Below are 24,567 nucleotides of genomic sequence, written 5' to 3'. Positions count from 1 at the left end.
CAAAGAAGACAAATACATTACAATAATAAAGGACGCCAAAAAGATTAAAACAATCTGTGGGTCTCATTCAAAACAAAAAAAAAAAAAATGCACTGAAAGAACCAGTGGAGACCTAAAACAGAACTTACTGGAAAATAGAGTGAAATAATTTAGAGAAGGTAGAATGAAGAGCATATGATAAACTCCAACTTCCTATTCTAATCACTATTCAAAATTTTAAAGTGAGATGGTTATAGTTAAAAATACAAACAGACCACTTAGTCATTTAAAAATAAATTTTCAAAAACAAACAAACAAAACAAAACAAGAACACATATGCCTTCAATGAGATCAAACTCTTCCAATACTCCCCTGCTGCATCCAGTAGTACAGATCCGTTAAGCCAGCAAGGAAGCTCCTTGGGGAACAGACTTACAGATACAACACAAATGATGCAGCTATTTTAAAAATAGTCACCAAAGAAAACTAAATCTTCATGCACCTGCCAGAGCCTGAGGTATGGTTAGGAGGTGTTTACAAAGATAAGCTCCCACATCAGCACAGATCTTATGCTCTTCAATATATTACTTACAGTTTAGACTTTTTGAATACCAAATTTCTGACAGGAAATATAGTATTCCCCTTTATATATATATATTCCATAAGTTTGTGTCTTAATCATGTTTTCGTGTTTTTGTTTTGTTTTTAAATAGAACACAATATACAAAAACTACATTTCTGTTTCAACAGTTTTAATAGTGTTAATTTTTTGAGTCTTTACATGAGTAAAAGAAGAGCGGTGTCTGAGAAAGCAAGAGGGGAGTCTCCAGAAGAACATCTATTACTACAGCATCTCCCTGGACATTAAAAAGACAGCAGTGACTTGACTAGATGATTACCTCATCAGTCCATAGTACTAGCATAGATGAGATTGAAAAGGAAATCAGCTGCACTACCTAGGAAGAGATTAACAGATTCTGCTCTTCTATACTATACCTTTTCTAAAAAATTAAATAATGTGAATTGTGGAGACAGTCACATAAAACCTCCATAAACACACATAATTCAACATGTCCTGGAATATGGACAGAGATCCCAAGGGAATATTTTTACATTGGTCTTTTTATTACTTTGGTAGATTAACTGTACTGATCTTTAACTTGATGAGGCTAAAAAAAGTAACATACAGATTCTAAGACCACATAGCATACCTATACGCAGTCTTTCACTACTGATAATAGTTCTCTGAAGATATTTGTTGTAAATTAAATTTCAAAGCATGTTTCTTGGAAAGCTGACCACACTGGCATTTGCAATTTTACAAAGCCTTATCATCACTGGTAGGCTAATCCTGAACAATGCAAAAACACAGTCATTCTGCTACAGTGATAAATGTTCACGTCTTCTGTATCTCAACTCTCCAAGCTTAAAGGACTGCAGAAAGCTTCTACTTTCTGCAAAATACACCACACTGTCCTCAAACTTAAAAGTAATGACCAAACACATTAGCCTTAGCGGTTTCACAATACCCTGTTAATAAGATAGTGATGAGTATTTCCGAATAGTAATGAATATTTCCAATCATAGAACATTTTGACCAGGAATTTTGAAGACTCCCTATCCTTGGAGGTATTCAAGACTTGACTGAACACAGTTCTGAGCAACCTGTTCTAGTTGACCCTGCTTTGAGCAAGGGAGTTGGACTAGGTGGTCTTCAGTGTTCTCTTCCAATCTCACCTATGCTGTGATTCTGTGAATAAAAATTCTCTTCATGAGCCAACTGTCTACTAACTCTTTCCTGTAAATTGTCATTGTAACTTCAGTGATATCTCAGCTTTCACAAAACCCCACTCCAGCATACAAAACAAGCGCTTCGTTTTGAAAACATTCCCAAGGGTTACACAAATAAAGAAACTTATAGACATGTGCAAACAGTCATGCAATGTGAAGTGGCACTTTCCTTCTCTATTAGCTCTGAAAGTTCTCTTTGGTTATTCTCTTATCTTTCCATCTCAAAAACCATTCTCCAGCTATTACTCCTAATGGGGCAAGAAAGAAACCTGCACAGCCTTGCAGCCAAAGTGAAGTTGGGCAAACTGGTCTGGAATTAAACAGAATACATGAACAAACATATCATTCCCATGCATTCTTCTTGAACTAAATAAAAGAGCTGTACATACACTTATCTTCAATAAAATTGTCAAGAAAAAAGTAGTACTTACAAGGAAAGAATGCTCTAGGCTTAAAAATTTAAACATGTGCTTAAGCATATTTGAAAAGACATCATGTTAATAAAGAAAGTATGAATATTAGTTCTTTGAGAAAAACAAGACTGTGTTAGGGTGGTCTCCCATGAAAACTGATGTGGTCATTAAGAAAAACAACCTTTCCTTTCTTCAGGAGCACAGAAACAGTTGTGATGAATGCATTATGAAGAGTGTTCTTGCAAATACTCTTTCAAATCTTTTTCCAATGGATTGCATATTAACTTTTAATTCAATAAAGTAAGTTTCATAACTTCCAGATTTGCCTCTTCTAAACATATAACTACTTTTCCATCAGGTTAAAGCCTGCAGGATTTCTTCTTTTCCAAATCTCAAAGGGTGTCAAGAAATATCTTTTATTTTCTGAGAAATATAACATGTCTGTCAGCTGTCATTTACGCAAGGGAAAAAGTACCGTAGAGAATTTAAACAGGTTAGATATTGACTACAAGATCTTGAACTGCTGTCTGCAGAAAATTAAAAAGGAAAAGGGATGTAGGAAAAGCCAACCTAATAGAATGAGAAGAGAGGGATCAATTACTATCTTATTTTAAACAAGATGCCAAGCAATAAGCCAGGATCATTTCTGGCACAGAAACCTCATTCAGAACAAAATTATAAAAGAAAAGCAGTTCCTTTGTCCTGCAGCATGAAAAAGCTACTGCTTCCAGAAAGCTGGTGTTATACAGCTTAAACCCCACACAAGTGTATTTGCCTCTACCCTCAAGAGCCTCATATGGGATGATGCCTGAAAGAAAACCAGAACAGAAAGAAAATAAAGGCTTCCTTCTAACATATCTCACCAGTGGGAGAGAAATGCAGAAGTGTTTAGAGTAGGAGTAGTGCCTCCCTGAAGAGCACCAAGGGAAGGCTGACAGACTGCATCCAAAAACAGTATCAGATGAAGAAGGCTTGCCAGTTATTGTAGCACTGAAATTTAATGGAAGGAAGTCTACATATCTACCCAGCAAATTCTGTCACAGACAGTTTGTGTTTCTTTGCTCAGATGAGCTAAAGCTACTTTGTAGAGTCAGCAGTCACATTGCCAAGAAGATGCAGGAACAGAAGATTCTGATGTGCAGCAATCTTCTAGATAGCATTACTAAACCTTTGTATTACTGACAAAGGTTATTAATGTCAATATTACATGAAGCGGTAGGTGCTTTAGCAAGCATAGTAGGTTATCTTAAACAATGACAGTTTCTCAGATAAATTACCTGGGTAATCATATTAGTCAGATGCCTTCTTGTCTCAAGCTGGACACCAAAATGAATGCCACCTTCATAAAATCTTACAGTAAATCATTAGATCGATATTATTTCCTTGAACAAGTAATGGTCATTTCTTACACCAGAGCATATGGAGCTGTTCTGAATAATAGAGGTAAGCACTGTAAAAACAAGCTCTTAAAGCAAAAACTCCACACCGTCAAACCTTTACATGAAGACTACAAGCTCAGGTCATTGGAGTAAAAGCTAGGAAGTAAACTTCACCAAAGTCTGTCAGGTCAGCCAGAGATACTTCTACTCCATGTGCTTTTACATCAAAGCAATGAAAAAAAAAAAAAAAACAAAAACACCACTTTCAGGTGTTCTTTCACTCAGATGCTCCAAAACTTCAAAGTGGCTGAAAGAGTAGCTAAGAATCCAGATACTTCTTAAAGACAGCATCATGCTGTCAAAAAAATAAGTCCTGAGCCCCCCACCCATCAATATAGATCCATACCGGCAGGGCTTCAATATCTTGTCATAATTACACTCTCAAGAATTTTCTATATGGTAGTTTTGTTCTGAAAGGGGATAGGAGGATTTTGATGTTAGGAAAGCTAGTATTCATGACTATCTATTAAACATCTTTCAGCAATGGAGTATATTAAAATATTAATTCTGTGAGCTTCTCTTCAGTTTTGTTTGAGGATACTACACAGATGTTTTGGAGTCGTTGGGTTTGTTTGTTTTATTTTTGTTTTTTAATAATTTTAAGGGTATCACTTATAAAGCAATGCATATACCAAGTCGTCTATTAGAATGGCATTTGTATAAAAAGTTCCATACACATATATTGTAGAGGAAAAATTTGATGAAATTACAGATTATTAAAAAAGTTAAGATTATTCTAATGAAATCTTTGTTTCTGCCAGTCTCCTTTGTTCCTAAGATAATTTTTTTCTAAAGGTATAAGAAAAGTAATACAGACTTCTGAAACAAATCTTACACACAGGTATGAGAACAGGTCCAAAGTCAAACTAAAAGTCTACATATTCCAATACTTTAACTCCAATAGCAGTTATAAGAAGGAATGCCAAGAAAATTGGTTAAGAAAAGGGCAAGCATGTTTCCACTAGCCTCCACTCGTTTGCAAGCCAAACGTTTTCCTAAATTTTCATTTCTAAGGATGGAGTTTCTATGTGTTTATTAACCTTAAATGGATCTCTCCTCCATGACTCTGTTTGGTCTCCTCCTCTACCCACAGAAGGCAGGAAGGAAGGAAGGGAGGAAGGGAAGAAAACAAATGAACATTTAGCAACACAGAAAGCACTCAAAGATTCAAGGGTCTCTGTTTCAAGCACAATTATTCCTTAAGCATATTCAGTTGCCAAAGAGCAGGAGCACCCTCTTTCAGGAGCTTCCACGTGGCCCAGCCACAAATCTTTAAAAGGTATAGAGTTTACTGACTGGAAACACATGTAAAACAAATGTTGTCCCCATTACAGGGGGAATTATACATTTACTGTAGCCCCTAATCACTAGTTCCAAAACCTAGAAACTGAGCAGTAGTACTGCAGTATAAATGAATGTTAGACTAGGACTCACATGCTTAGCATTCTAATTCCTGGCTGTGCACGTGGCAAATCACTTTACTGCTCTGTGCTTCAGTGTCTCCATCTGTAAAATGTGAATAATACTGCTGATTTCCTTTGGAAAAAAAAATGAGCACTATTAAGGAAAAGTAATATATGGGAGGAGGATACTGGTATTCTTACAGTTGATTTTTACACTGCAGCCTTTGTTGAATCTATTATTTGATAAGTATTAATGGAAAAAAAAAAAAAAAAAAAAAACACTTTTTTTTTCTTTCTATTATTGGCTAATATCTATCTTTTCTACATTGTAACCTGAAGGATCATTGGACTGGAGAAATTTGGGCTGCTATTTGTATCTCTCTTGCAAGTTGCCTGAAGTGGGGAAAAAAAATATCTCTCAGTATCTGAGTACAAAGATAAATCCCTGTTCTATTAAAGCAAACAACAGACAATTTTTTTCCCTAAATGGTTTGTAGTTTTAGCAAATTTGCATATGAAGAAAAGATTATTTTGTTATAGCTAGAACTCTGTTAGAAAATTAAACTGTATCCAAAGACTTCTGTATGTTGTTTACTCCTTCAGGCCTTATTGAGACAGCTTGGTCAAGTATGCATTGAAAAGTATGATCCTAGTATCTAAGGAATGAAGAAAACTTTCCAACTCTAACCATATGTCATGCCTCTCTTAGAAGATATACTTCTCTCAGGAGTCCTTCCTGAGACACCTACCATGGAAAATTCATCCTTGCAGTATTGAGAGAGCTTTCATTTGGAGAGATTCTGACAAAATTTCTCTCTGTGCAGACAGACAAACAAAAGAGTTTGAAGAACATTGGCTCATTTGTGGCATCAGTACAGATAAAGGTGAAAAACAGGCTGACTTGGAAGACCAAAAAAACAAAAACAGCCTTTGTGGCCTCTTAATCTCAAGGAAGATCAAAGGAGTAGATTTTTGTAATACAAAACCTACAGTTAATTTTTTTCTTCTTCTTTTAAGAGAGGGCAAGAAAGGATCAAGCTTTGCAAAGCTTTTAAAGCTACTAGGAAAGGTAGTATTTTCCTGCTTAACATTTAACCCTTTACTCTTGAAGCCTCCTCCAAAGAGGTTTTGGAATATAGATCTTCACGCATATCAGCTCTCCCTTTGGTTTAATATAGGTCAGAGAAAAGGTCCTGTATTAGCAACTGGAATGGTTTTCTTCCACAGAGGTACCTCTCTCTTACTGTGAATTCCAAAGAACACAAGATCACTATGTTACATAAGAAAGACTGAAAAAAATATAAGATCTATCACAATGAATTAAAAACATATCAGGGCAAGTAATTTCTAATAGTATGACAACTAACCTCCATATCAGAGTTACTAATGTGATTGATAAATTCAATTTTAAGAATTGAAGGTAAGAGAAGACATGAAGAAGGATGAATTTCAGCTTGTGAACTGATGAATTTCAGCTATTAAAATACCTACTTGTGAACTATGCGTTTGGCTGAAATGCTTAGTGAATCTATCTGAAAACATAAACCAGGCAGAAATGTTACTTATACAATACCAGACCACAGACTGAGGAAGACACACGAGGCAAGACAGGCACAGGGAATGGCTTGCCCTTAATTGATCAGGACATACAAAGCACCCACACAGAGATGACACTGCATTTAAACTAACTAATAAAAGCAGATCAGTATTTGTTTCTGCTTCAGTGCTTTCTCTCCAAAACCCATCCTCAGTACCTGACATATATTCTACTGTAAAATAATAGGTATGGGTAAAGACTTTTCAAGAAATAAAGCTTTGTTCTCCAGATATTGGTGACCCAAACTCTCAACAAAATATGATACAGCCCTATAACTATTTGTACCTCAAATTTAAAACGAGAGTCATAACATGTCCAATATATATTTTACACAGGTTGATTTAATTTTCAAAAGCTGATTTAAATAAATGTTAAAGTAGACACAGGAATATATTTGTTTGGGCTAGCAAAGAATAATGAAAAATTTAACATTTTCAGGAATTAAACTCAAACTTTTTCACTTTTTCATTAGGTAGTGTGTCAATACACCTCAGAAGTATCATGCTTCATGAAATGTTAGAAACAGAGACAGCTGACATTTCACTTATTTAATCCTGAATAAACACAAATGAAGTGACTTTCTTCTACAATGCGTTCTTCATTAAGAAAAAGATGGCACAAGGGTTTTAATTCTTTGTTTACTGAAATTAAATTATTTCTTCACAAACACGCTTCCCTGCAGCCCCACTGCCCCAAAACATATGTTCATATCTATGGCAGAGACTGTTCTTTGGTATGCATTTTGCACATATGCAGTATTATTACAGCTGATCTCCAGATCAGTTGGAGACTTCCAGTACCAACTGCTGTAGGAACAACATATGCACTAGCACTGGCCTCACATCTTCAAGAAAGAGAACAGAAATACAGTTCTAAACCATCTTTGCAGCGACAGACATGAAAGCAGCAGGGAGAAGAATGGTCATGTGACAGAATGAATTCAATATACACATGGAAAAGGTATCAAGAAATAAATAATTGATTCTCCTCAGTCAAGTTGGTGAACAAATGTACTTCCCACCTACACGTGATTTGCACATGTAAAGACAAATATTAAGGAGTAACTGGGTAAGTCTGTAATTCTACAGATGTCTATGTAAGACATCTAAAAACTGCTCTTAAAACAAAGAGTGCACAGAAATAGTAGAAAATAAAGATCATTTCTTCTTAAGGATTGTTATGTTCTGTGCTTTCTAGTTGTAGTTTTGCTAAATATTGTAAGATTATGGTTTTACTAAGAGGTACAACAAATATTTAAAATTTTCAGTTATTCCATCAACACCATTGGATCTCTGCAGTTATGTGATGTGGGATGTAGTGACTGACTGCCATTTTTAATCCTCAAGTAGCTATGTTTTCTTAACACTACAGGGACAGTTTTCAAAACACCATGGGATTATAATACATATATGTATTTGTCAAAGGTATTGTTTTAACCTTCTGATTTCCCTAAATTTATATAATTGGAGATATGGGGTCATATGAATAACTGGAATAAAAGATAAATAAAATAAAAATCTGATTTTGAAGAATTATCTAATAAAATACATCTTAAAAAGGCCAAGATTAAAAGCCCATTACCTTTAATAAATAACGTTTTTTGTGTATTTAATTTTACCAGAAAATTTACTCAAGGCAGAGTCCGTATCTTCAGCCCTTCTCATGTAGACTTCCATGACGTCATGCACAAATGACAACCCAACAACGATAACACTCAGAAGTTCCTTTCTGTGCATTTTTACTTAAACAGAATACTCTCACCTCTATTTCATCCCATTTCAGATCTACAACTTTCTGTCCTGCTTTCGGCTGCCACGTTGGTAACATCACCGTTGCTCTTGAGTGTGGAAGAACGATGTCGGGTTCCAGTGTGGATGAGACTGGCCTGCTTTGGCTTGGTGGCAATGGTTCCATTGGCTCAGAGGCCAGAACGCTGCGAAATGAATGCTCACAGTTTGTTCCTTCATAGCCTTCACTGCAGATGCAGAGGTAGCCATCACCACTCGTGCTGCAGTTGCCATGGTGACAGGGGTTGCTGGCACAAGGGTCTGAAACAAACTGCAGGAAAAAAACATCATATGGGTCAATTACTGCATATAAAAGATGTGCGTATGCTTCACAAATACCATAAAACAAGATTCTTTTCCCCTTCTGTATTTGTCTTCTAAACGTATTTATGAATAAAGCTCATCTTTGATACATCTTAAAGAAAGTAAATTTAAAGGATTAAATAATATAAATTAATCTAGATTCAGCACTGCTCTCAAAATATTGCAAGCAAAGCAATGAACGTGAAATAGCCTGGCCACTGCTCATAACCAGTAATTTTCAAAACAATCTTCAGAGTAACTTGTCTAGGGAAAAGAACAAAAACCTAGAAATTTAAGGCAGTAACAGAAGTAGGAATGGGACATTGACCTCACAGAGGTCACCAGCTCAGGATGTAGCTGTGTGTTGTCAGAGTTCACCTCATCATGCAGCCAGGTTTATGGACATAAATTCTGTTTTATAACAGCCAGGTCTTTTGCCTGCACTTCATTTAGAGGACAGCAGCTTCAGAATCTTACTCGTTCAGGTGCTGAAAACTTCCTAACATGAATGATTAGGGGGTAAAAAATATTATTTTTAAGACAGCATTTGTAATAGAATAGAATGGGAGCTCAGTGATGTGAGAAAAATTCTGTCTTATGCTCACCTGCTTTCCACTGATTTCTGCCTTATCTACCAGCTAGCTTGAACTCAGTTTCTTACATCATCATTGACTTCTAGGTGAAATGTCTCTTCCCTCTTCCACACCAGTGTTCACATCCACAAGGTATTTACTGAATATGCTTACAAACTCATCTCAAGTTTCACTTGATAGACTAAACGAACCAGGCTTGCTCAGTCTCCCAGTGCAGGACAAGCCCTGTGTTAAGGGGGCTGTTCTCACAACTTGCACTCCGAGGCCTAGCACTGCCTTTCCAATGCATCAAGACTTCTGTCTGTCCTGCAGATAGCTTCCTGATACTACCTAAGAAATTTTTGCCTTAGTCAAAGCTACATCACACTGCTGATTCACTGTCACCATCTGAGCAACCAGTACAGCCTGGCAGTTCCCTTGGTTTGTCCTCACATTAAATGATAATCAGTCCATCAGTGGAAACAGACATTTTCAGTCTTTACATGCAAATTTCATGCAAGTGTTCCAGTACTGTAAGGTACCTAGTTCTTTCCTGTACAGTATTTCAGTCCTTCCCTGCATAGGCAATGCTGCTTCTTAATATATTTCTCTAAAACACCACAGTTATGATAGTCTTAACAAGTATTTAATAATAAATAGGAATTGCATAAGCTTTATATATCATTAATTTGAAAATTCCTATCCCTCTAGAAATGACCTGGGATAACTTTACTTATAGCAAAACATAACAGTCACTTAATGTCCCTAATTTCAGAATCCTCAGAGATAAAGACAGGTATTGAAACTACGCTAGGAACTTTACCTTCCCACCGGTTCAAAGGCCACGTATCAGGGGTAACAAATCCTAACGTTACATTTTTTACATGTATCTGAAACAGCACTAATATTGACCTCTGTAATATTTTTAGACAGAAAACAGAGGAAACTTTATTATAAAAGTTAATTTTGGAAACAGTTAATCATGAATGTTAGATTTTGCACTGACTGAGGCAGGAGAGTTACAAGCCATGGAAGACAGTCCAAAATATACAGTATCCTTGCCTATCTTGTCACTCAGTTATAGCTCTGAATGTTATTTGCTTTGCATGGGGACACATCTCATACATATTGAATGATATATCTGACATCAGGCACAAACTCTGACTTCTTTATTTTTAAAATCCAACTGTATATTGAGTTTATATATACTTAATATATCAAGAATCAAAGAAGCATTGACTTTTGTGGTAAAGTTGGCTTATCTCCTTAAAGTCTCTTTGTCCTTCAAATCAATAGAACATCAATGTTGTCAGAGAACGCTTTCTAGACCACCTCTCAGTGAGAGAAAGGACAAGGACAAGGGCAAGGGACAAAACCCAGCTTGTTCTATAGTTTAACTATATTTTAAGCTTGCTTTCAGTTTCAAGTAGAATAATTTTTTGTGGCAATTTTCTTTTCCTTTTAGAGTGTTGAAGATAAAATTGTTCAAATGCGAACAAAGCCCAGTTCAACTATTGTTTGGAACAGTTTTTCATGTTCTGGTGGCTTGGACTGGATCTGAGTTTCAAAGGCATGCAGCTCTCCTATTGTTAGATAAGCTCTTTACTCATTCTTTCACAATTAATCCAAATTTACCTTAACTCGTTTTGATTAATGAATCAACATTCATTCTGCTCTGAGGAAATTTAATTGTTTTTGTCACACGTGAAATGTTAATGTTATTACTGGCAAACCCTAGGAACGCAAAAGCAAAAAATCTTTTCAAACAGTCACAAAGGGCACTTTTTTCCTCTCAAGTCAATATATCCATTCATTTTACAAGCAAAATAATCAGAAGTGTGCTGTGATGGATGTTCCTTGCTGTAAATGTTTTTGAGCTTGGCCAAGCACTGAGCAGGAGGAGATGTGCTTGCCAACAAGCACTCCTCCTTGCTGTCCGTGCCACACACCGAACACCACCGGCCTTGGGAGCTGCCACTAACATTCCCCACACGCTGCAGTGAATACAGTTAAGACTGCTTGGTTTATACGAAGAATTAAAATTGTTGAGCGTAGGTGGAGAACTTCACTACATGCTTTCTCAGAATTGAGTTTTATGAAGTACTTCATAAGAGTTTTTAAGATACCTTTCCCCTTTTTTCTAGCTACTATCAATTCTAAAGCTCTTTTTCCTTTCAGGAAGCTTGTCAAAATGAACAAATGTTCATTTTGCATGTAGATTCTCTATTGAACCAAATAATGTTTATTTTGATTGGTGGTTACAAAGAGATGAGGAAACAAAACTGATTAATTGGTGTTGGTTATGGACTTTCTGTGGCCCTGTCTTAGGTGGCAGCAATGGTTCTGGAGGGCTCTGAGAAACAACAGGACACAGTGGACAACACGCCTACAGCAGAACAAAAAAAAAGGGTAGCAAAATTTCAGGGCTAAACCTTCAAAGAACTTTTGAAGTCCACAGAAAAAGAGTAAAAAACTTCCTTGATCTTTTTTTTTTTTTTTTTTTTTTTTTTTAAGGCATTCCTTGTGAAGTTCACAGCATTTTGAAATATTGCTGCACAGAGGACACAAGTAACAGGTATCAACATAGCTACTAATTAAATAAGAATGTATTAATAAGAATTATTAATTACATAAATTACTTAAGAATGTAACACTACCAAAAAATCCAGATGTTAAGACGTAGAATTTCAATAATCTTGATAAAGTATATTTTGTATGTAAGTCTCTTGTTGGTTTTATCCTAATTTCTCTGTTTAATAGTCTGTTTTCATAATATATACATTAACTAATTAGGTACATTCAGCATTTCAGTAGTTGGCTGACAAAGCTAAATTAAAAATCATAATATCTATGCTCATGTAATTGCTATCTCTATGTGAACAAATGTAATTTTTAGCGTATTCTTCCAATAAAATCCTAAGATTGATACATATCAAGGTGGCCTTGATATTGCAGTTCTTTTTCCAAAGGCAGATAGAATATTAACACAGGTACTGTACAAAAATGAGGCTTGTTTAAGAATCACATTCACAAACATAGATTGTTAGATTGTTTGCAAGTCAGTCCAATTGTTTCCTAAGGTTTTAGTTTCAGATAAAACACAGCAAGATGTATATCCGCAAGATCTTTTCACCAGTACTCTTTGTGGTGACACCGATTTGTCATTTAATGCTCACTCAGTGTCTCCCCAGGGTGGTTGCACTTGTTCTACCTGAACATGGTCAGAAAGGACTCTTGGGAGAGCTTCAAAAAATAAAATAATAAACCTAAAGAGAAGGTTAAAATGAGCTGCTAAACACTATGCAAAACCTGTCTCCCATTTGCAAGCCTTCTCTCAGATATGTTTGTAAGAACTAAGTTTTGGTTCAGTTCTTATAACCATTTCTTACAATCACAGATTACCTTATACCAACTTCTAACTTAGCTTTGGTAAAATATGGAAAGAAACATAGGGAAGAAAAAAAAAAAAAAAAGTATTCAGGTTAGGTATTCAGCTAATTGTTTAAAATCATTCTATGTTCTGATTTCTAATCTGCTAACAAAGCCAAGCTGCCACAACAATGTCAAAGGATGGCATTTTACATTTGTGTTCAGCAGCACTCGAAACCTCCAAAACCATCTTCAGATATTAAAAGCCAACAGAGGCCAAAAGCCACTGGCTTTGGATCCCTGAGATGTTTTTTTCTACGTAAAGAATGAAAGTTATGGTTTTCAAATACGTAAATTGATTTGAGCTGGTTGTAATTTAGACTAAATATATTCACCTTCATGTGTTCAGCTAAAAACAGATCTTAAGAGAAATTTAAATCAGTAGAAGAAACTGGCACCTACATTGTTGAAGAAATGCCCTGATACAAAAGCAGACAACTGCTCTACAGGAATAGATCATGGGAAGATCCACCCTGTACTACCAGCCCAGAAAAAGGATTGAATGCACCAACTTCAATCTATGCACTATACATTAAAAGCTACCAAATTCTGAATACTTTAGTAAGAAAATAATTAAAACCTACACTCTTAAGATATTATCAATTTTTTTCTAATACTTTAAGCAGAAAAAATCTTGCAACTGTTTTATTCTTATATGCACATCTGAAATATCATACCATATTTGCATATGCAGCAATTTATGAAAAAAATGGAAACAGATTTAAATCTTTTATATAGCAATGACAATAAAGATTATCTAGAAATGCAATCTCTTTGAAAAAATGGTTTATGTTCAAATTATTATTTAAAGTTAGTCTTATTCAAACCTTCAGTCCATTGAATTTTTAAATCCCACAATAATTGTTAATGCAAAGTAGGAAATGGAAGACAAGAAAACAGCATTAATTGAAATAGAAAAAAAAAAAAAAAATCAGATGTTCCAAAGAGTGTCCACAGAAGTATGGAAATTAGTAAGTTAAACTAATGATTCCATTCTATTTTACGGAAATACATTTTTAGGACTTAGTAGGCCTCAAACAAACAATGTGGGTTCAATTTCTGACTCCCTGAGACATCCTGCGTGACCAGGGAACAAACAGTCAGATTACCTCCACCTCTTTTCTAGCTAAAATGGAGATTACATTTCTTTCCTCACATCCCCTGTGTTATTTGAACAGAACAATTTTTTTTCACAATGGGAAGCACAGGGCCAACGCAGATAGGAAATCCCTGGTGGGAGTGAAATACAAATAAATAGAACAGGGAAACACAACAAGGCTAAACCTGTGACCTGTGGCTATTCACGTTTGTTTATTTCTTATTCCATGTTTCTTGTTTCTTTCTATGGCTATTCAGGTTTCTACTGAACACCTGTATGCTTAGACAAACAGAGGTGTTCAGAGAAATATCCAGAAAAAAAAAAAAAAAAAAAAAAAACACTTTAAAGTTAGTAAATATTTATAGTGTATATGTTCTTTTCTAATTAATCCTTGAAAGGCAGCAAAATCCTATCAATACTGCATGCTTAGACACTATGCTTATCATCAAAACAAGGTCTGCTTGAAAACAAGCAGCTTGAAAAGTATATTAATTTTCCAATTATGAACAAATTAATAATAATGACAATAATAAATACATAAATAAAAGAGTGGTTTATGCCCTGGGCTCAGAAAGTTGGGATGAATGAGATCATCTCATAAGAATGTAAAAATTAACCAGTATCAGCACCTTGGCACACACAGACTTCTCCACCTTAAATGTTCCTGAAAAGTTACCTTCAAACACTTTTGCATATGTTAAAGAACAGTCTGGCTACCTACATTGAAGTAGTTCTCCTACCATATGTGGAAAAATATAGTACTAAGTCATGGTGAAATATTGCCTGACAGGGCACGGTGATGACTTGCAACTTGATCAGGTACCACCGTGTCCATACAGGAATGAGAATGTCACAGTTTGTCAGATTAAAAATAAATAAATAAATAAATAAAAGATGCCTGTATGGTACTATTTTTAACTAGAAGTAGCTATTGCCTGCTGTGAACTACATCAGTCTGAGCCTTGGGTATCTGCAACTTTAAAGAATAGGCAGGCCACAAAGTATTGGAAAGTGCTTTATAATAAAGTCAGAACAATCAGGACTTTTTTTTCCATCCTGGAACACCATGTAAGCAAGGAGAAAAAAAAAAAAAAAACACCTTATATATTGCATAAAACATTAATATGGCAACTACATCAGTTTCATTTATTAGAAACTCACTACATCTGCAGCACAGTGGGAATTAATCAAAATTTAGAAAGCTAATGTCAAAAACAGTATCCTGCTGAAGCGACAATGTAAGCAACATTCTTCTAGAAATAAACATTTACTATTTTCCCTCAGCAGTTCCACTCGATGCCCCAGCCCATCAGGAAAGACATCAATAAGTGCAATAAAGAAGAGAAACCTTTATCAGATAACTCAGAACATGATTCTTTGAAACACCGTTAACTGTGACTATTTTGGATTGCTTCCAAGCTGCCATTCTCATCCTATGAGTTTTGAATACCCAGAGTAATGAAACTGCCAGTGAATGTAATAAATGGATAGAAAACATTTTCTTTACTTCAGTGAAGCAGCAAAAAAATGCCTAAAGAAATTGTCTGTCTAATTGAGACCAAAAGCATGGCTGCCCAAATCTATTTGGAAAACCAGCAAACATAACAAGGCAAATTTTAAACAACTTGATAGATTTTAAAAGCAGAGTGCCAGCAAATGGGTAAGCTACCCTTGCATAATAAGTTACCATACATCAGCTGCTTTGCTATACCTATCCTCAGGCACAGTCTAACCTTGAGGCATACTGAAATAACTACAAAATAAATTGAGATTGCTTTCTGCCTGCCTCAACAAAAGGAAAATATCTACTTCACAGTAACCACGGAGTACTGCTAGATGTGAGCATACACATAAATAATTATTGAGAAGCACTTTATAGTTTTTCCTCAGCTTTTCTCATCAGATTATTGTTAGTACTGTTTTTTGGTATATTTTCCTATATCCCGCTGGGAAAGGCCATTCAAATTGTTTGCTATTTCTGTAGATACAATGGATTTAATATTACACTTCCAGTAGACAAGCTAAACCGACTTACCCTGTTTTTCAGCAATTCCTGCACTTACATGTAGCCAAGATGTTTTTTTAAAAAGAAAATGAAGTCAGAGTATCCATTCTGAAGATAAAATAGGTCAACTACCTGGCAGAAAGAATATAGGAAGTACCTATAGATCTGTAAAGATTAGCAGTGAAGTTTTTTTACAGCTCAGCATCATCTCATTTTACTCTCAGTAAGTATTGGCAACCTACAGTGTCACTGTTGAACAGGACCCCAGTGGCACTCACATTGCTGCTGGTAAAACTGACGGGTAATTCTGAACAGAAACCATTAACTTCATTACAGTAACACAACACATTGTTTTGTTTATATCTTATGCTATTATTTCATTATGAAAACATCAAACAGTGAAAGAATCATCAATGGTGTCTTTATTCTTAATATTGTTTCCATTTTCAGAAGTGTTTTTTTCTTGCATAACAGTGGGGTGCACAAAATATTTTATGCTAGGAAATTGTGATATGCGATTATATGAAAATTCATAACATATTTACTTCTAGAATGACCTTTCTACTAGTTTCAAACACATCATTCGCTTGTGAGAGACCGAAATTAAGTAAAGGCCATTCCTAGAATATACTTCTTCATATTGTTCTAGAAGTCATTAATTGATCTTAATGATATGTAGCATTCTATAGAAAGAAGCAAGCAAATATTCCAACTCATATGCAAAGATTTTAGAAGATTTTTAAAAACAAAAGATAAACTGATTCAAATGAACTTAACTTTGAAATTAAACATCATGAATCCACATAAACATCAACAGCATGATATAGCCTCTATTCAGGTATGTCAACACATGCCAACACATGAACATGTTCTCTCAGCATTCTCTGCATTGCTGTAGTGCTGTGTTACTTCCCATTATTGCTATTTTAAAAACTTTTTCCTGTGCATATTATTTTGGTTTTAATCATTTGGGCCCTGGATTAGAACTGCAAAACGCAGCTAAATTTTGCACGTAGTTATTGGGGGTAAATACTTCACGTTCAGCAGAACTGACATCTTAAAGGGAACCAGAGAAGAGAGATGCCAATCTGACGTAGTTGCCTTCAGTTCTCAGTTTGGTCATCACAGAAAGTAGGATTCGCAGCCTTCTTTCTTGAATTGGGAACCTAGACAGATTTTCTGGTTACAAGTGATTAACTCACTTGTTTTTTCTTTAAATCAGGGTCGGAGGCAATGTAGAAAAGTCAGTGTCTTTGTCTCATAACCAAAGTGCCTGTCTGCACGTAAAGAACAATTGCCAAAGAGTTTCAAACCAACATCCCCTAAGAATTTATCATTTAATGCAAAAGTAATTGGATTAAATATTTGAACAGAGATAAGAGCCCAAAATTTCTCCGCTCCTCCTTGCTCGCACTCCATCAGTCAGTCCCGCTGACGCTCCTTCCCATCCTCACTCACTGTGGCCCTGTGATTCTTGCTCTGTGAAAGCAGTTTGAACTACAAAATTTTATCTCACATTTTGTGACAGGCTGAGTGAACTTGGTTACTTCCTGGCAGCTAACACACAGTAACTTGTTAAGAGATGACAGCAGCAGCATATGCCTGCACCTTGAGAATAAGACAATCTTCAGATGCATAAAATAGGTCTCTATATTCGCTGGCTAGAGGTAGTGCCTTTTTATCCTCAATTGAAATAGTTATTTTGCCCAAAGAGTATTTCTTTATGTCATCATTAAAGTCAGTAGAACAACCTTTTGGGGAATGTCTTTTTAAACCAAATTTATCTTGCACTCCAAAAGACCTTCTAAATTTTCATTAGGAATAAACTTGATGATTTACATAACATACACAGTAACAATTGTTTAGGGTTTTATCTTTCTAGTCAATGCCAATATATTGTTTCTAATGTCAGGTTTTGATTATTTTCTTATAATTTCAGTCTCTATAAATAGAAGTCATGAGAGTGATCTAATTAGACTTTTCATTTCTTTAGTGCAGAGGCCCAGTCTTCACGCTAGGAAAATTCAGACTGGAATCTACCTCAAAAATCTCAGGTCGAGGGAAATGGAAATTTTGAATTTAGCCCACGCCTCTGGAACAGTGGCATCCATTCTCAAGGCTCCTGGAGCAAGTTACAGGGAACCTGTCATTACAAATAACAGAATTACTCCTCAGTGTGCTTTTATTTATTTATTTGTTCCTCTTGATCACATCAGAGATAACAAGCAGAAAGTTGTTTGTCATAAGATCTTCCTTCTGGCGTGCCCAGGATACCATTTATACTCATTGTTCAACACGATGAAAGATACATCTAGAAAAGGTAAGATGACTTTCAGTAAAGTAGTGCCAAGCAACCAAACTCATCATCTATCATTTCAAATCTGCCCTAAAGAATGTAACTGTTACCAAACGCATTACAATATTAATGAACACTGCCTGGAAAGGACTTATCTCCCCTCTAGATGAAGATGTTCCCCTTTGTTAGTAATTATTATAGTGGGGTCTTTTGTGCTAAACTCTCTCTTAGGAATCTTTGGAATACACAAAATCAGATAAAATACAGCCCATTTTTCTAGGACTATAGAAGGCAGGTCTGTGACCTAAACAAGCCCTTCTATGAATTCACTATATTAAAAAAAAAAAAAAAAAAAAAAAAAACTCATATCTGTCACCAAATTACACAGTGTGCACACCATCACTTTGCTGTCCACTACAAGCCCAAGGGACAAGAGTTGTAGGTTTTTTTAATTTTTTTTTTTTTTTTTCGGAGGGGGGTGTGTGTGGGGGGGAAGGGAGGGTTGTTTTTGTTTTATTTTTAAACAATACTGTTCTAGAGCTTCTATCACTTCTACAAATTTACCTTTTGGTCGATTACCCTCACTAATTAGTAAAGACTAATTGCAACTGAGCTGAAACATGTCATGGGTCATTCCCCATGTGTTTTTTGGTTTGATTTCACCAAATCTTCTTCGTATGATTTCAAACCTGCAATCTTAGCTAATAATCCCTATACTAATTTATGTTTCTGTTATGTAAATCACACAGTCCCTTATTGTTTTGATGCTATGAATTATGTTCATCACTTTTTGAACTCAACAATACTTCATTGCATCTAAAAACTGATGGCAATAACTAAATTGTAGAACTTTTGTGCTGAATGAGGAAATGCTCCTTTTTTCTGATTTAAATTTTCTGCCTGGTAATTTCATTATATATCCCTACCCCTTATTCCATGAGATTTATTAAATATTCTTTGCCTTTACTGGGTTAGGCACAAACTTTACGAGGTTCTGTACATTATTCTCCTGCACACATGTAGGATACACCATGACAATTACCACATGAATCAAAAAGGTAAGGATTTACAGATCTGATCATGATTATGCTGGGAAGCATTGTAAGTACTACAGAGACAACAGCAGCAGGATTCTGTCTCCTGAAGATGGATTTAACGGCTTTTTGTTAATTGGAGTCCAGTGTGCATGTTTGCATTTTTTATTAATTTTTCTGGATTTTGTACGTTTGCTTGTTATGGTTGGGTTTGGTACTGGGTTTATTTTGTTTGCTTTCCCAGGATTTCATTAATTCTTGTGGCACAACATTCATTTTTTGGTGGCAAACATCAGGGCTTCTGAAAGGTACACTACCATAACCTCCTTCTGAAACAGCTGCAAGAATTCAAGGGAATTTTCCCTGCTACTGTAAAAGAAACCCAGGTTGTTCCTGTCGTTTTCAGCCAGCCTATTGCCTCCTGGTCACATGCATTCATGAGGCACTTGCATGCCTCATGTCTCTCAAGGTTTATCTCTCATGTTAGTCACAATATTAAAAATGCTACATTTCCTGTTGTAACTGCATTGAAAGCTGGTGGTTTAGGAAACATTTGAAGAGGCAGCCAAGCACTGAGTCTACAAATAGCAAAGCAGTATAGTCTGTTTTGCACAACAGTATCTCTCTAGTGGCCCACCCAACTTGGTAAAATTCGGTTTGGACATGCATGGATTTACATCACAGGATGAGACAGAATCTTTTGATACATGTTAAATATTCTTGAAAATTATTGAGAACTACACTTCTACGTCTTGCAACAGTATTTCATTCTTCACCTTCAACAAACATATAAATACTGAAACAAACTAAATAAAAAATTAGGAAAACTGGAAAAGAAACGTAAGTATTTTAAACCTCTGTTACAGGCGTGCCATATAGGAAGCTTCAGATGATAGGAAAAAAAATGATTCATTAAATCCCTGATGTGCCATATCTTACATATCTTATTGTGTCAGGTTACATTATATTTTAAGATACTACACAACGGCTATTCCCTCTGAGGATAGAAAGTACAATGGAGTAGGAAAAGATTCTTAATGCTGTATCTGCAAAATGACAATCAACAACATAACCTCATTATGCTTTTATTATTATTATTATTATTATTATTAGTCTCTATTCCTGAATTGTTAGTTGCTTCAAAAATTCTTTTAATTCATATGAATGGTTAAAAGCTGACAAATTTCCTTACAGGAAATTTTTTGAATTAAAGATGTTTATGATATTTTTCTGAGATATAAGATTTAAGACAAAATTATCTTCATAAAAGGTTCTGTTTAGTAATTCCTCATTTCTCAAAAACAAAATTCATAGTGTGGAACAGGGACAAGTCCGAAATCAGACAGGAAAGAAATGCTGATTCTAGAACAAGAAAAAAAGAAGCTAAGAGCAGTTAATCGGGAGAGCTAAAATGTATTTTGACAACACAAGAGAAAGAAGTATTACGTTAATCAAAACATCTAGTCACAGGATCTGTTTGACTTTCTAACATTGAAGAAGATGAATCATGGGTTTCAGTTCTTTATAGCAACAAGACAGTTACAGATGAAACAGAGGGAGAAACATGGTCAGTACAGCTTTCAGCACAAAGAAATTGATTTGTGTTGCAAAGACAGAAGAATACAAGTATTTTTTGTATATAAATACAAGTATTTTTATGTATATTTTTATGCTTGCTAACATTCTCATGTAAAATCATAGAATAAAAGAACTATTACTCCATGTTTTCATATTCCCATGTAAAATCATGAAAAATGAGTCAGCACTAAATACTCGCTAGGCTTTGTGCTGTATCTTTAACCTGAAATCTCCACCTAAGGACACGTCCTTGAAGCATTCAGCTGCAAGACACTCATAGAATATGAATTACTACCATTAAAAATGAAGAACTAAGAAAGAACTGTAATATGAGTATTACTTTCTGAAACATTGGAATAAAGAGGCAGCTGGACACTGAATGCAGAGGAAAACTGGTTAAATTCTAAACCAGTTGAAGACAAAAATGTTATTTATACATACATACCATACATGTATAAATAATCCACATCATTTCTTTTACTTACAAGGTTAACACTAGAAAGAATTAAGAAATCCATCTATTGCAGGGCACACAGCAGAAAGTCTTTTTAGAACTATTGAGACATCCTGTTTGCAACAGAAATAACTAGTCTGGGGGGCTGATCTAGTCCCATCTTTCCCCTCTTCTGGAAAAAATCAGGCTCTTGCTCAGCTTCCGAAAGGCTTTCTTGTGAAGATCTTCAACACTCCACTACTACTTCTTGTTCAAATGTTTTGTAAGGTGTCTATAAAAGCTGAAATATATTATGATTGCAGTGCCATCAGAGGACACCTACTCCAACAACATCCTTGAAGACTACAGATCTTTAGACCCTCCTTTTTTTTTACTTTTATTTTTATTATCCAATGGATAGTCTAACATACATTATAACCTAGCTGCTAACAAGCTGTGGACTTAATCACCCCAGAGTAAGGAGGTGTCAGATACATATATATATATATATATATCCATCCTATAAAGTACTGTTACTCTACCTAGAAGGTATTAGGAATTAAGTGGTCGACAACTCTGATGTCTCCCACAAAGTTCTGGTAGATATTCACAAACATGCAGACCTTCATAATGAAGCCTGGATTTCAGCAGCATTTGATCATTTGATTTGCTGGTACAAGTTTTAATATTGTCTCTCTGTCAAAATTCTTAGGCACACATCCAAGTGCGACCCCAACCTCTCAGTCTCATTTGGTGGACACTATCATCCAAATGTCCAAGCACTTTGTTTCAGGAGAAACTCCCTCGTATCTTCAAAAGCTATTTCACTCTGGACTTGCTCAGCTCATTGTTTGCAACCAACAAAGAAATGACGGTGAAGTGAATTAACATTCAGGCACTGAGATTACATGCCCTTACTTTACCAGGAGAAAATGATAGAAAAGAATTACAGCTGGATGAGAAACAACAACATCTGAGCAAAATTCCTCATCAACTCTGCAGGCTATCCTAGGAAGCCTGGGTTACAAGGCAGTCCTGAAGCCTTCTTACTGCACTTATGTTTGTAAAATCTACTCTCCCCTATAAAATGGCTGAAGAAAAAGCATTCTCTTTACAACCTTTTCTATCTTACCAGACCAATGTAATCTTTTTCTCAAATGATCTGATGTTTAATTACAAGCTTGTCTGGAAGGATCAATACCTCTTGGAAGTAACCAATTCATTATTGTACTTTGCCCGCATTTGATTATGAGAAACTCAAGTCAGTTTTAATTATTTGCTCTGTATATGCATCCACAGTTAATAATTCCTGAAATTCCAGGACCACATAGGGGAGTAGAAAAAAGACAGAAAGAAAGAAAGACAGGAAACAAAACAAAACAAAAATCATTAATGGTCTTAGTCTCATAGTATTTTCCTTTTGATTTTTATGACAACCAGACACATACTAAGTCTTTGTGGTCTTGGTTCTTAAAATTAGTGGGTCAAGTGTACATAAAAAGTTACTTCTATTCTTATGGCCTCCTCTGACAAATCACTGACTTTCTGTGACAACAACAGCAAAAAAAGGACAAATAAAACGTTAAATTCCCATTGAAATCAGATAAACCATTGTGCTCATTACTGCTTTCAGCAAGATTGAATTTGGCTCATTATCTGCTTTCACCATACCAAACAGATAATAGGGATGGATCACGGGAAAGCCGAACACAAGAAGTCAGCCTCAAACCAGTATCAACAACTCCATAAATAATCAGCCAGAACAAATCTATTTAAAACACAGGTATATACAAAGTCTAATAATTATACTCAGAGCTGTCATTTCTCTAACTTCACTTCCATTTAACTATTTTGAAATAATAATTAAAAAAAAAAAAAAAGCATACCATGAACAAACTGGTGCCTAAGACAGTTTGACTGGAATTGAGTGACTACATGTAGCCAGGTTATTACTAGTCCAGTTCTGGCCAGCCACACTGGTTCTATCAGATTGAGACAGTAAAGAGAAGCCCACGAGTCATAGAAATTTTTATGGGATCTTTGTCTTTCTAGGCTTGTATGTCAGTATTAAATTTGGAAAAAGTGAGAAACTGAAAGATAAGAAAAAAGCAGGTGGCTCTTGCTCAAGCTTTGCTACAGAGCTTTGCCAATATATTTCCAGCTTGATTTGTCACACCTCTGTTATTTTTCTATTAATGTTTAATGGAACAGACTGTACATTTCATAAAGACTTTCAAGAATAATTTCTTACACAGAAAGATGCCAAGTAAGGACAAAATAATTAGCAATTTCATTTTAATTAATTATCTAAAACAAGATTTGAATGTTGATAAGCCATAGAATACTTCTCCAGAAAACCTAAAAATGGAAAAAAAAAAAAAAAAAAAAAAAAAAAAAACTTTAGATTGGCTGATTTATGAATTCCTCACACTGTGATTTGTTTAAAAATAATACTGAAATATTTACATACCTCCTCACTCTACAGCAAAATATCAAAATGCAAACTACTTATTCTAGTCACGTGGGGAGATTGGTCAGTATTATTTACGTCAGAAATAAAACTAAAAATTTTGGGGGGTATCTTAACTGCATAACTAACCACAGAAACCTTCCCCTTCACAAAACCAGTTGAATTACAGCAAGTCGTGTTGTAAGCATATGCAATGTTCCTTGGTGTGTCATGGAGCACTGTGGAAAACAGCCATACTCCACTATAAGCGTGGAAGAAAATCTGCCAGGTAAGTGCCTAGAGAGTAGACGGCAAGTATTTGGGGCAAATTGAAGCATGGCACTATCCCATCCTAAATTTCTTTAGGATCCCTTCCTCCTCAGGTCAACATTGACAAAAGTTAGATGGGAAAAAAAAAATAATTAATTAAAAAAAAAAAAAAAAAGTAAAGTAAAGCAGTTTTTGACAAACCATCTGGTAAAATGCCTAAAATAATTATTGTTTCCTTTAGAATAACTTTCCATATGTTGGTAACTAACTGCATTTTCTTGTCCCATAATACAATTAGTTCGGAACTAAAAATGCATGCAGGAGTGCAGAAATCAGAATTATACTCACACTTAGGAAATACCCTACTGCAACGATACTTGTTCTTTTATTCAACATAGGAAATTCTGTTTGAAAATTTATTACTGTTCTTCATCATCAACTCTTATTAGATTTCAAACTGCAATGACCTTCCAAAACAAAGCACTAGCTGTTATACCAGGGTTGGTTTTGTTTCCTCCCTGCCCATCCCCTCCTTTTTTTTTTTTTTTTTTTTTTTTTTTTAATGAAGTCCACCATATTACTAAATCTGTTCCACCTATTTACCTTTCTCTTATTATTTTAGAAGTATTACCAAAACAGAATTATCTTTTTATTTCCATCCCAGTAGACACATCCTGTATCTCCATCAGT

At 35.3% G+C, this 24,567-nt stretch overlaps 1 protein-coding gene across 1 annotated transcript in view; it reads right to left on the bottom strand.

The window, feature by feature from the left end:
• Nucleotides 1-24,567, bottom strand: part of DNER (delta/notch like EGF repeat containing) — a 120,287-nt gene that overhangs the window by 66,302 nt on the left and 29,418 nt on the right. Inside the window, exon 2 of the mRNA XM_084529620.1 lies at nucleotides 8,384-8,680. Coding sequence (XP_084385746.1) covers nucleotides 8,384-8,680 — 297 coding nt within the window. The remainder of the gene's footprint in view (nucleotides 1-8,383; nucleotides 8,681-24,567) is intronic.

The sequence above is a fragment of the Aythya ferina genome (assembly GCF_964211825.1).
Source record: "Aythya ferina genome assembly, chromosome: 9".
NCBI lineage: Eukaryota > Metazoa > Chordata > Aves > Anseriformes > Anatidae > Aythya > Aythya ferina.
This window is presented reverse-complemented; position numbering and strand designations above follow the sequence as displayed.